This window comes from Protobothrops mucrosquamatus, unplaced genomic scaffold (assembly GCF_001527695.2).
Source record: "Protobothrops mucrosquamatus isolate PMUCROS unplaced genomic scaffold, P.Mucros_1.0 scaffold30, whole genome shotgun sequence".
In the NCBI taxonomy this organism is placed as follows: Eukaryota; Metazoa; Chordata; class Lepidosauria; order Squamata; family Viperidae; genus Protobothrops; species Protobothrops mucrosquamatus.
In genome coordinates this window covers 1,122,179-1,139,391 of record NW_015386414.1, presented here as the reverse complement: position 1 = coordinate 1,139,391, position 17,213 = coordinate 1,122,179, and the positions used below count along the sequence as shown (strand labels likewise).

The following is a 17,213-nucleotide window of genomic DNA, read 5'->3' as shown; positions in this document are numbered from 1 at the left end:
ATCTCTTCCAAACTGAATCTAAAGCATTGCACAGCTCTAATAAACACTCTTTTCTGTGGAATTGCAGGCAGAAGAGAAGGATGCTTAATCCTTCCAGCTGGATCAGACCAAAGGCCTATTTACTCCTGGACTCATTTTATGCAGTGACTAGCCAGGTGCTTGGTGGAAACACACAAGCAAGAGATGAGGGCAATGACAACCTCTTAGTATTTGTTAGGGAAATGCTGGATGATTTTAGTCCTGGAGAAATTGTACTGCTTGCTTTCTTGACTTAACTCTTTGAGAACCTTCTCCTTCCCTAACAGGAATCAGTGCTTCTTCTCTGATGCTTCTTGGCTCAGAGCTGCCTCTTCTTGAACCTACTTATTCTTAGAAAATGGTTTTGTTGCCCATGAAGCATGAGCGCAAATGTAATCAGATTCTATGAAATTATATAAAGTGGTGCATTTTAGGGCATGGAGACTACATGCCAAAAGCTATTTGTATGACTTCTCAACTTTCCTAACATATTAGGGCACCTTTAGTGAAGCAGTGATTTCCCTGAAGTCCAAGGTTTTTAGGAAACAAGGTTCTATAGCCTCTTCACAATTTATTTATTTTTATTTTACTGTAAGAATTTGCATGCCACCTGACTCACCAGACTCTAGACTGAGAATTTGCCTTGTTTGAGTTTCTGTAGCTAAGACCTCAACAAATATTGTAATAAGAGGTTAATCTTTAGATGTGGCAGGTATTTCGCCGAGCCCTGAAGGCCCATCTATTCCGTGCGGCCGGCCTGGCATAGTTTGGATTGTGTTTCAGTGGGGGGGTTTGTATGGGTGTGTTTTTAGAACAGGCCTATTATTCAATTCGATTTTAAAACAGAAACTATTTATTTATTTGTGGTTTTTAGTATCGCCTGTTCACCGCCCTGAGTCCCGCAAGGGAGATAGGGCGGTATATAAATTTAATAAATAAATTTAATAAATAAATAAATAAATAAATTTACACAGGAACTACACTGTTTCTCTACCCTACCCCACCTTGCCCACTTAAGCAAAACCATATTTGATTATCAGTTACTGGTGGCGATTTCATCTTTACTTTATTGTGTATGGCATATGTAACTTGCTGGTTCTATGTTGATTGTCCTCTTTTTACCTTAAAAATTCTTTTTGAAAAGTATGATCCAGTCTTCCCTCTTACAGCTCTTACCAAATTGCATGTTATGTTTACTCCTGTTACATCTTTTAGATTGGTTCAGTCCTCCTCATCCTAGTATCTTTGAAACGGCCTTCAATTTCCCTCAGCCAGGTTGATAGGAAAGACTACGCTGGCTAATGATGACAGAAGTAGAAAGTCATCCATTTGGCGGGCACCAGAATGGAGAAGACATGATTAGTAAAGTAAATTGTCAGTACAAACATTGGGCAAGATGCTATTTTCATTCTGTATATAGTATAGCTGAGTCAGTGGGTATTGTCTATGCTAGAGCTAATGAGTTCCACGTTCTCTGCTTTCTCTTGTTCACAGAGCTCCCCGGGGCCCCATCTAACCTGGGCATCTCCAACATTGGTCCCCGTTCAGTCACACTTCAGTTTCGCCCTGGTTATGATGGGAAGACTTCCATTTCCAGGTGGCAGGTAGAGGTTCAGGTAAGGCAGATCTCATTTGCTGGTAAAAAAAAAAAAAAAGCAGCAGACCTTTTGTCCTTTTTATAGCTCTTCATCAAGTTGTTGTGTGAAAGTTAAAGAAGCTTACCTCTCATTGTACTTCATGTAAATATTTTGACTTGAAATCTATAGTCTCAAATCAAAATAAGACTCAGGCATACAGAGGGAGGGAAGGAGGGAGGGAAACTTGCATTATTTTATTCTGCTTAATTTCAGAAAACTTAGTCTGACCAAGTGTCACAGTGGCTGAGGGCAAGAATAAAGGGGAAAGCATACTATTTGGGAATTAGAATACCTAGGAAACAGTAAATAGAGATAGCAGATCATAGGAGCAATAGACAGAATGGTATTTGATACATAATTATACTACATGGCCTCAAAATTTCATATTTATATAGGAATCTCATCCAGTTACCTCTAAAAATGGCCACTTCTAAAAATATTTCTAGCAGAAAATCTTTGATTTGTTCTGTTCTTTTGTGTGTGCACGTATTAAAGTATTCCATGTGTATGCATTTTTTCTGCTTAAAGACCAACAACATAATAACAGAATAATAACAAATAATGAGATGTCTATAATTTATTCTAACAAGTAAATTATTGTGATTTTTAAAAAAAAAATTGTCCAAATATTTATTTTACTGTTAGGTAAAAGTAGTCTTGCTTTTCATTCCCTGAGAATGCCAAATGTTACCATGTTAGTTAACTCAATTTTTGCCTGTTCAGTAGGGAAGCAGGCGATAGCGTACTTTCCCAATTTTACTCTGCCTTGCTTGCTTTCAGATGGGTCAGACTGGAGAGACTGAAGAGTGGATGCTCATCCACCAGCTTTCTAATGAACCAGATGCTCGGTCCATGGAGGTGCCCAATCTCAACCCCTACACATATTATAGGTAAGTCAAGTGAAGAAGGGAAAGGCTAAAAATATTGTCACCCGTCACATCAACACATTGATGTTGACACATCAATACATGATTTGCAGCAATATATTATTGAAATGCATTCTTTGCCCATAGTTTCATTAGAATTTTTATTTCTAACAAATTAAGGAAGAAGACTTTCAAACAATATGATCAAAGTGTTGGGAATTATTCTACTTGCAACCTAATTTTTCAGGACCTTGTTATATTAACATTATTGTATGTATTTTCTTCTGTTAATTAGTTTAACGTAATACAATTATTAAAAACAACAACTAGATGGTATGAGGAGGAAAAGATGCTGATCCCAATCAAGCTGTATTGTTGTGTTACTGAAGAAAGGCAGGGGTGATGGTGGCAGTGGAGGCAGCAGCAATGATGGTGATGAGGACAGTGATGATGAAAATATAAAGAGAAAGAGAAAGATCAAAATCAATCTTTTCATAAAACCCAGTCAGAGCTGAGCAAAAAAACTCCAAAATAGGGCACAAAACAAAAACCTTTCTGATGCTTCCTGAAATTCATCTTCAAACCTTGATACCACCAAACGTGGAGGTTCCATAAGAAAATCTTGGCTAACATCTGTTGATAGACCTATTCTCCATTAAAGTTTTCTTGGAAAACCCAACACACAGTTTAGAATATGTAGCCCAATCCCTACATAATATCCTTTGCTTCAGATATGGGCTTTATGGAGACATTACACAAATATGTAGGGCGCTACATGTTTGTATGTTCTTGCATATCACACATTATGGCTCCTCCACTGGTATTAAGAGGAAAGAGGACCAGGGGGAGAAACAAAGCAAAAGGTCACCAAAGGCATGTGAATGTGGAAGTTCAAAATCCTGGAGGATTTTTCTGTGCTCTTATCCCTTCCAACATTGATCCATTTTCTCTCTGGTGCCAGTTTCCGAATGCGACAAGTGAACATTGTGGGGACAAGTCCACCCAGCCCGTCTTCCCGCAGGATCCAGACATTGCAGGCTCCACCTGATGTATCTCCTGCCAATATTACAGTACGAACAGCCAGTGAAACCAGCCTCTGGCTACGATGGATGGTGAGAACTGTAGCCTAAAAAGGCCCCATAATTGTTTCTGGAGGGGAAAAAAACAGAGGATAACAAAGAAGGGGAGAAGGGGCAAATCCCAGCAGGCTGACCACCTACCATTATTTATCTAGTGAGCCAGACAAACTTCAATAGTTTGTTTCATTAATAAATTTGAATTCAAGATTAGTAGAGAGACTCGTATAAAGCTAAGAATACTAGTTGAGGCTGGATCAGAAACTGGGGATATCGCTACAGTGAAATATTGAAATACCCGCTTCACCCTTTCTGTAATTTATCATTCTAGGGTAAAGTGGAGGGGTCTAGAAGTACAGTGAAGGAAAGGGATGGGATATGAAAAGATGGGGCTGTAAGCAAGGGAAGAACTAAGGGGTCGGAAATGAAATACAGATCAAAGTTATAATGAGAATTGAAAGGGCATCATTGGCGGTCCTTCCTTCACTCCCATGCTAGGTAGTTTTGGAAGTGGAAGACTTGAGCTGGGGCAGCAGCTGAATAAGGCTCTATTTTGAATCAATCCATATACATTTATCATGGTTCCTTTTCCCTCAGCCAAGATTATAATTTTCTCATCTCATAAAATTCTTGCCGCCCCTAACAGGAACTTTAAGACCAGCCCTTATCTAAGGCTGAGAGGCTACCAAATTAAATTCAGTGAAAGAATTAAGGTTTCAACTATGTCAGAAGTCTGATCTGGTGACAGTGTTATGGAAATGGCTAGTAATCCACTTTTGCCAAAATGTTTTTGAACTTCCCAGTCCAGCTAGGAAGATCTCACATCTAAATACAAGTACTAATCAGGATGAACTCTTCTTGGCTCTTCTTGGAGTGATATGATCAGACAGGTGCTACCATCTTCTATATGGGAAGTTCTTAAATCCAAATCAGAAACTTTCAGTAATATCTGTATTGGAGGTAGAAAACTTCAGAAGATAGATGGCTTTCTACTAAGCATAACAATTAGAATTCAAAACCTTAGGGGTTCAAATTGATTCCAAGCTTCATGGTTCAAATTGATTGTTGTTCCATATGCATTCCTTATGAGACACAGGGCTTTTTTTCTCATAGAATGCCCAGAACGGAGTTCTGGCACCTTTTTGGGATGGAACCTTATAGGGTAGGCAAGGCGGGTTGTATGATGTGTGTGAGTTCCGGCACCTGTTTTTTTTTTTAGAAAAAAAGCACTGATGAGACATAAAAAAAAGGAAATTCAACTATTTTTCTCTTTTTTTGCGTGTCTTCTGATTTTTTTTTTAAATGAATTGGCTGGAAGGCCATTTTCTATATTTATCATTTTAGTTGAAGAAAGGTACAAGGTAACTTTAAATAATAAAATTTGGCCTTATGTACATAAATCTGCAGCTTCTAAAGTAGGCTTTGAAACTGTACCTGTTTTACAAGGGCTAGGATCTCTTCAGTTGAGTAGGGAAGATGTTATCCTGTTTCATGTAGCCATTCTAGAGAAGAACAGAATGCCGGCCAATAGTAAAGGGCCATCTCTTTTCTCAGCCACTGCCAGAGAGTGAATACAATGGCAGCCCTGAGTCGGTGGGCTACCGGTTGCGCTACTCACGTCTTGATGGGCGCAGCCACACCCTGACCAACACCATCCATGACCGTGTGGAGCGTGAGTTCACCATTGAGGACCTGGAGGAATGGACCGAGTACCGTATACAGGTGCAGGCCTTCAATGCTGTCGGGCCAGGGCCATGGAGTCAGACTGTAGTGGGGCGAACCCGGGAGTCAGGTATTCTTTTCCATTGTAGCTGTTTCTGGTAGGCTTATCACTGCCTGCTTGGAATTTAACATGTGAGGTTCTGTACAATGTAGCAATGTGTATTCTTGTCCGTATTCTTTGTGTATATAGTGCCTTCATCCGGACCCACCAATATTTCAGCACTAGCTACCACTTCCACCTCTATGCTAGTGCGGTGGAATGATATCCCTGAAGCTGATCGAAATGGATTTATCCTAGGCTACAAGGTGAGTATCAGTACTACTGATCTGGCAGTCCTTTCCCTACTTGCTTTCTCTTGTGCCATACTGCAAAGACCTGACCTAAAGCATTGTACTCCTCCACACCTAATCGCTTTGTCTTTCTTCCAGTTTGATCCTGAATCTCTGCCTGCAGATTCTAGCATTGTAGAAGATTCCTTAGTGAACTTTTTTTTTCAGTCTTCTTTCTTGCTTCTTTCCCCTCCTCATTTCCCCTTCTTCAAATCCATTTTATGCCTTATCCTTATCCAGGGGTCTCATCCTATTTACAGGAACAAATGCCAATTAATAACACTCTCCTGATTAGCACTGGTGAACTGGGAAAAGAGGACTGCTTGCCTTTATTTTAATCATTGGCACATCTTCTCTTCTAGATCATGTATAAGGAGAAAGATTCAGATTCAAGGGCCCAGTTCTGGTTGGTGGAAGGCAATGCCTCTCGGAGTGCCCAGCTCATAGGCTTGGGAAAATACGTCCTTTATGAGATCCGGGTGCTTGCTTTCACCCGCATTGGTGATGGAGTGCCCAGCAATCCGCCTATACTTGAGCGCACACTGGATGATGGTAGGTGTCCCGTAACTCTCTGTCTCTTAGCTATACTTACTTTTAAAAAAGATTAGCAACCAAACACCAATACCATCTTTGTTTGAAATGTTCAATAATTCAAGCCCTAATCATGACCTTTCTCTAAATTATTAAACATAAAATAAACTTCCTTTTGCATCCTTCCTTCATTTCTCAGTGATCTGCCGAAGAGTACAATTTTCCTTCACTTCTCTGCATGTCCTCCATTAACTTCATTCCACATCCTGGTAATATTAACAGGGTTCGATCCCACATAGCTTCTTGCGATTCTTCAACCCAATATTTGTTGGCACAGAGCTTAGACTTCAGAGCATTGTCACTATCATTATAAACTCTTGATCCTGCGTTATAAGCAACTCCCCATCCCCACAACCTGTGTCGTGGCCCCCTAAAAAGCAAGATTGATCTTAGTGTCGGGTAGCATCGATTGTATATATCTGTGTTTGTATGTGCATTCCAGTCACTGCCTGTAGGAATAAATAAACATATACCTTAATCACTGAACCTAAATCATCCATTTTCCTTTGTCTTGACGTATTCCAGTGCCTGGGCCACCAGTAGGCATTCTCTTCCCTGAAGTGAGGATAACTTCTGTACGGCTAATCTGGCAGCCTCCTTCTGCTCCCAATGGTATCATTCTAGGTAAGACACAGTAGTCCAGAGTGAGCCAACTTCTTGAGCTTCTCCCATTCATCTTTCTGAAGAGCAAGCAGGGCCACAGAAAAATTGTAGCAGGGTAAAAAAGGGAACTCATATCAAATGTCTGGGCCTTGTTTTGTGATTACTCCCAAGGTTGCAATCTAGTTCGACTGGGAGAACTATTTCTTTAGCTGCCCCAAAGACAGCTGTGTGGGTAGTGTCCCTTTTTGCCAAAGGTTTTCTTACCCAGTGCTATTCTGACTCTGTTGCAGCATACCAGATCACTCACCGCCTCAACACTACAACTGCCAATTCAGCCAACGTAGAAGTCCTCAGCCCCAGCGCACGCCAGTTTACTGCTACCAACCTCAGACCGGAGTCCACCTATCTCTTCCGTATCACAGCGCAGACCCGAAAGGGCTGGGGTGAAGCTGCAGAGGCCTTAGTAGTCACTACGGAAAAGAGAGGTAATTAGGGTGGGACGTAAGACAATCCAGAATTACATTGTGACAGAAGTTAGGTATGTTTGCCCAGGGAGTATATTTTTGTTCCTAAGGATGTTACAGGTGCACTCTCAGGTTTGATTTAGGTCATTCACTCAATACACTCACAGCCCTGGTCAACAGTCACATTCAAATCACTTTCAACTGAACACTGAGATACAACCAGTTCTTTGGAATACATGGAGAACCAGTGATTTAAAGTAATTGCAAAACTTTATTGGTTATAATGTACATTTTCTCTCTCTCTCTCTCTCTCTCTCTCTCTCTCTCACACACACACACACACACACACACACACACACACACACACACACAGAGTATCCTTCTCAATTAGGCTGTCAGCTACTAGTCAGAGGGACAAAAGCTGCCAAGTCTGGATTCAAAGAAGACTTAAAGACTGGGCAGGCTTCAGGACCCCTTTTGTCTCCAAAAGTCCTCACTTTGTTGATTCACAAGATTGGCAGCTATTCTTGCTTTTTTGAATACGTTTGGTAGCTGTTGATGGGACTTGGGGAGGGTTTTCAGATGTGCTCAGGCTCAATTTCTTTTGTCTGGTTTGGGTAACCTTTCCCCCCCCCCTTTGTTTCCTTGACAACTGGGTTCCTTCTTATCTATCTCTTGAAGGGATCTTTCAAAGAAGATTCCTAGCTTTTTCCAGCCTGCTTACAAGCTTTTTTTTTTAATCTTTAGTTGTGGTAGCTTCAGCCTAGTCTCACAAGAACTGTATTAAAAATTATCTTAAGGCAGTGTGTATATCTGAGTAGCAAACTGGTATTGCAATTAATCCTTTCATTTTTTTCAGCCATTTTTGTACTCAACATTTCCTTTCCTTATAACACTCCTCACAAATCACTATTCGTTTTCTTCAAAGAGAGAAACGCTATGTGTAACTTCCATTTCAGGGCATGGAGGACACCTTGAGAAAAGGGAGGTACTGTTGAATGGATAAATACCTCAAGGAAGAAAGGAAGGCATAGCTCAAGATGAAAAGAGAAAGAAGCAGCTTTTCAATTTTCCCCTCGCTTTAAAGTTTCAGCCTTTGGAGGCTATCTTTAATCAGTCAAGACTGACGTCCAGTTGAGCTTTAAGGCTTCAATTTAATTCTGCAAAATGTTTCTGCTTTTAAGGATTTCCTGACAAATTAGACGGTTAGCCTTCAGGAGATCTACATGAATGGCTGTCTCTTAAGTAGCAGATGCAGGCAAACGTTAGTATTCCATAAGGGAGCAAACCAAAATTCTCTGGGTTCAGCACCAATAACAATCTATTAAGCAGATGATAAAAAAAATACGAATGGATAATTTGTATATTACAAATCAGATTTTTATTCAGGCATTTGCAGACAACTGCATTGTGTAATAAATTATCAATTATTGCTGAAAACCCATCAGTCTTCTAATAACGAGCCCGTTTCAAGAAAAACTCATTTTCTTTCAGACTACAGGAAAAATATGCCCCAGGTGCTCATCTTTTAAGAATTGTAGTAGGAGTAATAGAATATCAATGTTCATATATTAAAGGCATTCATTTAATAGGCCTGTAGTATAGTTAATGATGATTGAAGTGATCACCATTTCAATACGTTTTGTGACTTCCTCTATATTAATTTAGTTAATATTTTCTCATTCTTCTTACTTAAGCAGTTGAACGAACTCTGCTGCACCTTATAAGCAAAGGAATCTTTGTAAAACTCATTATGATTTTTAAAAAAAACAAAAAACCCACCCTAAGTATTACAGAGAGTCCTCAACTTACAACTATTCATTTAGTCACAGTTCGAAACTATAATGGCACAGGAAAAAAAGGGACTTCAGACTGTTTTTCATGCTTATGACCATTGCAGCATTCCCACAGTCACATGATCAAAATTTGGATGCTTGGCAACTGGCTGCTATTTATGACGGTTGTCGTGTGATCCCCTTTTGCGACCTTCTGACACGCGAAGTCAATGGGGAAGCCAGATTCACTTAACCGTGTTACTAACTTAACAACTGCAGTGATTCACCTAACAAGTGTGGCAAGAAAGGTTGTAAAATGAGGCAAAACTCACTTAACAACTATTTTGCTTAGCAATGGAAATTTTGGGCTCAATTGTGATCGTAAGTCGAGGACTACTTACATTACTTTTAGGGGACTGGAGGCTAAAACATATAAGGAACGCCTGCTGGAATTGGGTATGTCTAGTTTAATGAAGAGAAGGACAAGGGGGGACATGATAGCAGTGTTCCAATATCTCAGGGGCTGCCACAAAGAAGAGGGAGTCAAGCTATTCTCCAAAGGACCTGAAGGCAGGACAAGAAGCAACGGATGGAAACTAATCAAGGAGAGAAGCAACCTAGAACTAAGGAGAAACTTCTTGACAGTCAGAACAATTAACCAGTGGAACAACCTGCCTCCAGAAGCGGTGAATGCTCCAACACTGGAAGTTTTTAAGAAGAGACACCGAAATGGTATAGGGTTTCCTGCTTGAGCAGGGGGTTGGACTAGATTACCTCCAAGGCACCCTTCCAACTTTATTATTGTTGTTGTTGTTATTATTATTATTACTCCCTGCCTTGTCAAACTGTGTCAACTATGGTCTGCTTTCAGAATGGTCATCCAGACCCAACTTTGTTTTCATAGAGTTAATATACTGTGCTGATTGCTTTTGTTTTTATTTTAAAAAAAGGTATGGGAAGCATCACTATAAACTGTATGAATGGATGAACCATCTGTGATCGCACGGAAGCAACATTTTAAAATGGAAAGCAAACTAGGGTTCGTAGGAAACCAGTGAACATGCTAGACATCGAAATCAATTGGATAATGTTCGGGATGGAGTACAGGAGGAAAAGATACATGTTTAGATTTATAAAGTGTTAGGGTTCCTGTGCATATTGTATCATCCTGAAAATAATCTCTGTCCTACCCCTATCATTGCCATATCTCTTTTTCATCCCATGAAAAACTAGCTTTCAGTGATCCGTCTCTGTCTTATCTCCCAGACCGCCCCCAACCACCCAGCAAGCCCATTGTGTTGCAGGAAGATGTCAAGGCCAGGAATGTGCTATTGTCCTGGGAGCCAGGCAGTGATGGGCTGTCACCTGTCCGATACTATACTGTGCAAACACGGGAACTCCCTGACGGGAAATGGATGTTGCATTCTGCATCTGTGAAGCACAACACCACGTCCTTCATTGTGAACAGGTGAGGCAGGAACTGATGCGATGCAAGAGACTTTTATTTAGAAGGGGAAACCATTGTTCAGGGTTCCAGTTTGTCAGGCTGTTCAGCAGCCAGACAATCCAAGATTGTGTACAGGTAGTTTGTAACTAACCACCATTTGTTTACCAACCGTTCAAAGTTACGATGGCACTGAAAAAAAGTGACTTATATCACTGTTAAGTCCTCACACTTAACAACTATCTCAGCATTCCCCAGAGTTGTGTGATCAGAATTCAAGCCCTTGGCAACCAGCCTGATGATTGCAGGGCCACATAAGCAGACTCTGATAAGCAGAGTCAGTTGAGGAAGCCGTATTTGCTTAATGACCATTTGATTCATTTAGCAACTGCAGTGATTTGCTTAACAGCTGTGGCCAAAAAGGTTGTAAAATCAGGGTTGGGACTCACTTAATCACCTTGCTTAGCAACAAACATTCTGGTCCTAATTGTGGGCGTAAGTCAAGGATCCCATTTAAAGGAAAATGCTTTTCCAAAGACCTTAGGAAGGATTTGCTAGTCTTGGAACAACAAAATTTAGAATGTAGGTCTTAGTGAGCAAAAGACAGCAACACACATGTGGGAATTTGTTCTTCCAAAACCAAAAACCGATACCTTGCATTCTATTTGCAGATTGAAGCCATTCACCACCTACAAATTCCGTGTTAAGGCAACCAATGACATTGGTGACAGTGAATACAGTGAAGAGTCAGAATCACTCACCACACTACAGGCTGGTATGCAAATGTGCAAGGTCATGAATTACTACCCAGTGTAAAACCTTTTTCCTCCATCTCTTGAGAAAAGAGATGATCATGCAATGTAAAAAGGTAATATGAATTCAGTGAGTGCACTGTTGCATTCTTAGGAACCTTGATTATCTTTCACCTAGACTGTCTGAAAAGATCTCATCTTCAAAAGGTACTAGCTCTAAAACTAGACAAAAGAAACAAAACAAAATCAGGTCAAAAGAAGAATAAAGATGGGGGGGTTGCCTCTTCTCTACTATCTGGTTTCCCATTTGTATAATAACCCATCTCACATCTAACCCTATTCAGATCCATTGCTATATTTCCCCTGTTGTAGATTTATCTCTTATGTTTTATTGGTAATGGCCTTGTTTATGTTAAAGTACAAAAGAAGAAGCCATAGATAAAGCTGGCTATTGTGCGAGGCAAACTTTGTGCTGTGACAAATTGATACATCTGGGACTCAGTTTAGACAATAGTGTTAGGCACAATTAAGACAAGCAATAGAGTTATAATAGAAACTGAAAATAGAAAATATAATGGAGTAAAATCTATAGAGAAACTAATGAAAAGAATGGTAAGCAGAAGAAACAAGAGTTCCTTAACAAATTAAGACAGCATATGGTAGATGAGATTTTTAAAAAGGCCAAGATAAACCTGTTACAATTGGCTCTATTATTTCAGATTAGTGAAGTATTCCACCAGAAAATCAACTTATTTTCTATTATGGTATCCTCCAATCTGTAAGGAAATTGTAATCACACTTGATCTTCATTTCCAAAAAGAAGTCATTTAAACTTCTGTGAAAGATGATGACTTCATAGCTTTCACTTCCTGGTGCTCTTTTCATCACAGAAGAGTTTGAGTATTTGACTTGTATTTCTTCTTTTCCTCAGCCCCAGAGGAAGCTCCCACGATTTTGTCAGTGACACCACACACCACCACATCCGTGTTGATCCGCTGGCAGGTAGAGCAGCTTATTCTTTCATTCATTTCTGCATTTTAACTCTGAATAAAAGAATCTGAATGTTCAAGGATTCCCACATTTTAAAGAAATGTTTTTCTTCCTTATAATATACTGTATGATCTTTGATATAGTACAGTGGTCTAAGTTTGTTTTCCAGAGGGAAGGAGTTCCAGTTATACAATCTTATACAAGTAAATCTGAACAAAGATAGCAGGATGATAACTTATTTTGAATAAACAGAATAATAGTTCCTCATTTACTTGCACTTAACTTTATTATTAAAGCTGATAACTGATACAAAGAAAGATTCTGTGTTCACAAGGTAGCTGACTTTGCTATTGAAACACAGGACATCATAAATTGATCTTGTGCCCCAGGATTTATGGAAAAGGATGATCCTCTCTGCAGTGTAAAGAGAACTCTAGTTGGTATGCATATAGTGGAGGAGGGCAGAGAACCAGTAACATAAAGGCATTTGGGGTGGAATTATGAAAAACAACTTGTGGAATGTTGAGATCAGGAGAAAGCTGGAGGGATCCAAAATGGATAGTGGGACTACTTCAACCCACTAATCCTCAGTTTTGGGGCATCTTCTGCCTATATCCCTGGATTCCATCCTGCTAGCAGGAACAGCATCAAAGTCCAAAACCGTGGTATCCCTCAGAATTGTCACATTTGGAGATATTGCCGTGGGTACTCTGTGCTTCCAAGCATCACTTTTGCATTCACTGTGTCTTCTTATGCAGGCCCCATCTGAGGACAAAATCAATGGCATCTTGCTAGGCTTCCGCATCCGATACCGGGAGCTGCCATATGAAGGGGTACGAGGCTTTATTGCCCGTAGCATGGGCAGTCCCAATGCCAGATGGACAGAGTTGACCCGTAAGTCTGCAGAGGGAGAATGTATGAATTAAAGACGATCAGAATGTAGTTCACTCACCAGACTTCTGGAAAAAGGCTGTACTGATTGCCTTTAAATGAGTTTGCAATATCATTCCCAAGCAAGCTGTTCATAAGACCTGGTCCTAAGGATTGCACAAAATGCTTCCCACAGTGATATGGCTTCTATTCAGTACAGTACAATTCCTCCTATGCTAATAAATTCAGAAACTGTCCTAGAGCAATACATGATTGAACTCCAGCAAAAAGCCAGTATATGCATCAAAAATCCAAAACAGCACTGTCCAGGATTCCTCTTTCTAATTAATCAGTCTGAAACAATCTCTTTTTCAAGAAATATTAAAGTCACATCATAAAACACTACTTTGAAAATTGGGAAGCCTATTCTCCCAGGTTCACATGCAGTATGTAATAATGTATGTATCATACTGGTTAACAAGATAGCTGTGTAAAAACTGCAAGGCATTACAGATAAATCATTCCAGTGACTTACTAATGAAAATATACCCAGGCCCACAATTACAAACTTACAAAAATGCACCAGCAGAGACATCCAGCATAAAAACTTTCCCTGAAGGGAGTATCTGAAGCAGTTGTTTATGGCCTTTGGTTGCAGCAAACCACGGCTGTAATTTGGTCCTCATGGGGTTGCAAGCTTTTTTTTGTGTCAGTGTGTCAGTCCTTAGCAGCTTCAAGGTCTTGTTTGCCAGAAGAGGCTTTTATGGGGTACAGAATGATGGGACATATATATCCAATCTATCCCAATGTCTGTAATAGATTCTGGGAAATTTTGTTTGTCCTTTGAAACGTTGATTGTCTTGCCCTCTCTAGCTATTTGTCACCTTTCTCTCTCCCCCCCCCACTGTTCATGAGACCCCCCCCCTTAACATCCTTCGCTTGGACTGAGAATTTTTCCCTGTCCTGCTTTCTTGCACAGTGATGGTGTTGCTTAGTTTAGCTTGTGTCGTCCAGATGTTTCTTTCCATGTAGCTAACTGCACTGCTTTCCCCTTCTGACCACCTGCCATCCCACAGCAACATATGCCATGAGGAACCTGAGCGAGGCCTTCCTGACACAGTACGAGCTGGACAGTAAGTGGCCGCTCCCTCCTTTGTCTGTACTCCTGTCTCTGCTTGTGTCTTTGGGCTCATGGGCATTAAGCAACCCTGATTTGCTCACAACGGGATTGTTGGGGACGATGCCAGATTGCAATTAGCATGTCTGGAAGGAAAGATGCCATAAACTAGGGCTGCCTTTCTTTAAAGGTAGTGATAGTAGGTGTGGTTTACAATTATCCTATTGTATAATACAACTATTGTCCCTCTCTTGCCAAATCCCAAAATTAGTCAGGCTGATTTGTGCAGGTTTTTTCTGAGTACACTACAAGAAATAACCATAACAGAACCCATTTTGAGAACTCCGTTCAAGTAACGGAACAAGTGTAGTCCACACTGATCAATAGCTTAAAATAGCATATCCGGGAAAGTGGATTTCCATTTCACATACCTGGCTGTATCATAATTGCAGTAGAATGAAAATGGAGAAATAATAGAAGAGGAGAGCAACATCCTCTTTGGGGTATTGAAAAAAGAGATGAGGAAATGAGGTCCAGGAATTGTGGAAATGAAAGGGAGGTGATAGGAAGCGCCCTTAAACAATTTCAGTTCTATTCCCCTTGTTTAAAATAGCATCTTTACTCACAACTATAATTAAGACCTTTTTTTTTTCCTTTAAAGTTCACATATTAGAAACCATGCAATAAACCAGAGATCTTTCTTCTTGCTTTGTTTGGTGTTTGCTTTCTCTTTTTGGTCAGAAACAATATTCTGCCTCAATTTTCCAATCTAAAAAAATTGGACAGAAAATAGGACACGCCACTGTAGCCAGGTTCTCGAGCAAGGAATAGTGGGAGGAAAATCAGAGGATGCTAACCAGAAAGTATGTGCTGCTGCTGTGGAGGCAGCCCAAATGAGCACTCCTCCCTGCTCCTAAACGATCATTGATTTTCTCCATCTTTGCAGATCTGAACAAACACCGTCGCTACGAGATCCGCATGAGCGTCTATAATGCTGTGGGTGAAGGCCCCACCAGTTCCCCCCAAGAGGTCTTTGTCGGTGAAGCTGGTAAGCTGAGCATCTGCTTTATAGGAGTCTTTGTACTTTGGGTCTCTGTGTCATGTATTTACTTGCCCATCTGAAGTATGTAGGATTAGCTCAGGGTTAAATCATAGAGTTTTTGGATAGGGTTAGCCGTGGTGGTGCAATGGTTAGAATGCAGTATTGCAGGCTAATTCATTGCTCACTTCCAGGAGTTCGATTCTGACCGACTCAAGATTGAACTCAGCCTTCCATCCTTCTGAGGTCAGTAAAATAAGGACTCAGATTGTTGGGAGCCATATGCTTAATCTGTAAACTGCTTAGAGAGGGCTGTAAAGCACTGTTAAGTGGTATATAAGTCTAAGTGCTATTGTTATCGCTATCTGGGTTAGCTGTTGAGAAAACCATTGGAATCAACCAGTAATAAGCAAAAGATCCATTCTTTCGTCAATAAAGACAACGGTGTCAGGAGGACACCAGCAGGCCTGGATCCCAAAAAAAGCAAGTCCATGGTCAAAGCATGGCATTTTTATGAGGCATGTATTGGTTTTTCAGTCTAGTGCAGGGGTAGGCAACCTTGGCTCTTTTATGACTCGTGGACTTCAACTCCCAGAATTCCTGAACCAGCATGGCTGGCTCAGGAATTCTGGGAGTTGAAGTCCACGAGTCATAAAAGAGCCAAGGTTGCCTACCCCTGGTCTAGTGCATTCCTGACTTATATTCTCTTTGTTTTGTTCAGTCCCTACAGCTGCACCACAGAATGTAGTTATCCAAACCATCACGGCTACCCAACTTGACATTACTTGGGAGCCACCACCTCCTGAGACACAGAACGGAGACATCCAAGGCTACAAGGTACCAATAAAGATTATTTGTAGCTCAGGGTTGAAATGAGATGTCCTTGGTGCTCTTTGAGCTTGGTTGTTTTCTTGCAGATGTTTTATTACCCAAACTAAATAACATCATCAGTGCACTTCAATCCAAGAAAACAACCAAGCTCAGAGAGTACCATGGACCCCTCAAGGCTAGAAGATAACCACACAATGAGGGGAGGGGAAGATCTTTCCTGGGGCTGGATTGGTGCTCTTTTCACCCTGAAGAATGTTTAAAGATGGAAGCCAGAATCCTATGCCTAATACAAATTGGGAACAGACTTACAGCTGTTGCTGTTTCTTCTGTCATTATTACATAAATACATCACAGGATATTCTTCTTTGTTGCTATATTGCTAATCTTTTGGGAATGCTTGCATTAATGAAGATTAGTGTCCGGCGTCAGGCTAGATGGCACCACAAAGTTTTATGGCATACTGGAAATTAGCATGTTCATTAATCCATAACATTTCACAGACTAATGTCTGCTGAATATTAGAATTGCACAGAATTATCCAGAGTTATAGTTGTATACACTGATGGGGAGTGGATAGAAATCAGTGTGAAATAAAATATAGGAAAACATAATGATCATTACAGTATTACCTGTGGTCATTCATAACAAAATAATTGGTAATAACACAGGCATCCTGGGGACGACAAGTTAATTGTTTCGTCCTTAAGATAGCACAGTACTCTCATTTGTTTTTGCTGATACAGATTAACCTGAGACTCTCTCTCTAAAAGCAAGTATTTTTCAGCATCTTACAGTCCCCTCTTGCTCTTTTTAAAAGCAAGTGTTATTCTGCCTATTTTTGTTTTGTTTTAATAATAGGGAAGAGCATCTTTTCAAGGAACACAACCCAACCTCAGGAGATCTTCCAGTATCATGGTGGTGTCAGCTCTCTTATTTCCATTCTCTAAATCTAATCCAAACCCTGAAAAATACTCCATAAATCTATCAAAATTGGTTGCACTATTTTGCGTGCCGGGACACTACAACTGGTTTGAACAGTATTTCTTCTTGAACATTGCCCATTTCAGATGGGTGGACTTCAACTCGTA

The 17,213-nt window shown here is 40.4% G+C and overlaps 1 protein-coding gene across 1 annotated transcript in view; it reads left to right on the top strand.

Annotated features, from left to right (window-relative positions):
- SDK2 (sidekick cell adhesion molecule 2) overlaps window positions 1-17,213 on the top strand; it is a 95,331-nt gene that overhangs the window by 51,032 nt on the left and 27,086 nt on the right. Inside the window, exons 20-33 of the mRNA XM_029283163.1 lie at window positions 1,513-1,634; window positions 2,436-2,545; window positions 3,483-3,633; window positions 5,152-5,389; window positions 5,510-5,625; window positions 6,012-6,201; window positions 6,766-6,864; window positions 7,134-7,328; window positions 10,349-10,550; window positions 11,198-11,301; window positions 12,210-12,280; window positions 13,027-13,162; window positions 15,202-15,303; window positions 16,016-16,131. Coding sequence (XP_029138996.1) covers window positions 1,513-1,634; window positions 2,436-2,545; window positions 3,483-3,633; window positions 5,152-5,389; window positions 5,510-5,625; window positions 6,012-6,201; window positions 6,766-6,864; window positions 7,134-7,328; window positions 10,349-10,550; window positions 11,198-11,301; window positions 12,210-12,280; window positions 13,027-13,162; window positions 15,202-15,303; window positions 16,016-16,131 — 1,952 coding nt within the window. The remainder of the gene's footprint in view (window positions 1-1,512; window positions 1,635-2,435; window positions 2,546-3,482; window positions 3,634-5,151; window positions 5,390-5,509; window positions 5,626-6,011; window positions 6,202-6,765; window positions 6,865-7,133; window positions 7,329-10,348; window positions 10,551-11,197; window positions 11,302-12,209; window positions 12,281-13,026; window positions 13,163-15,201; window positions 15,304-16,015; window positions 16,132-17,213) is intronic.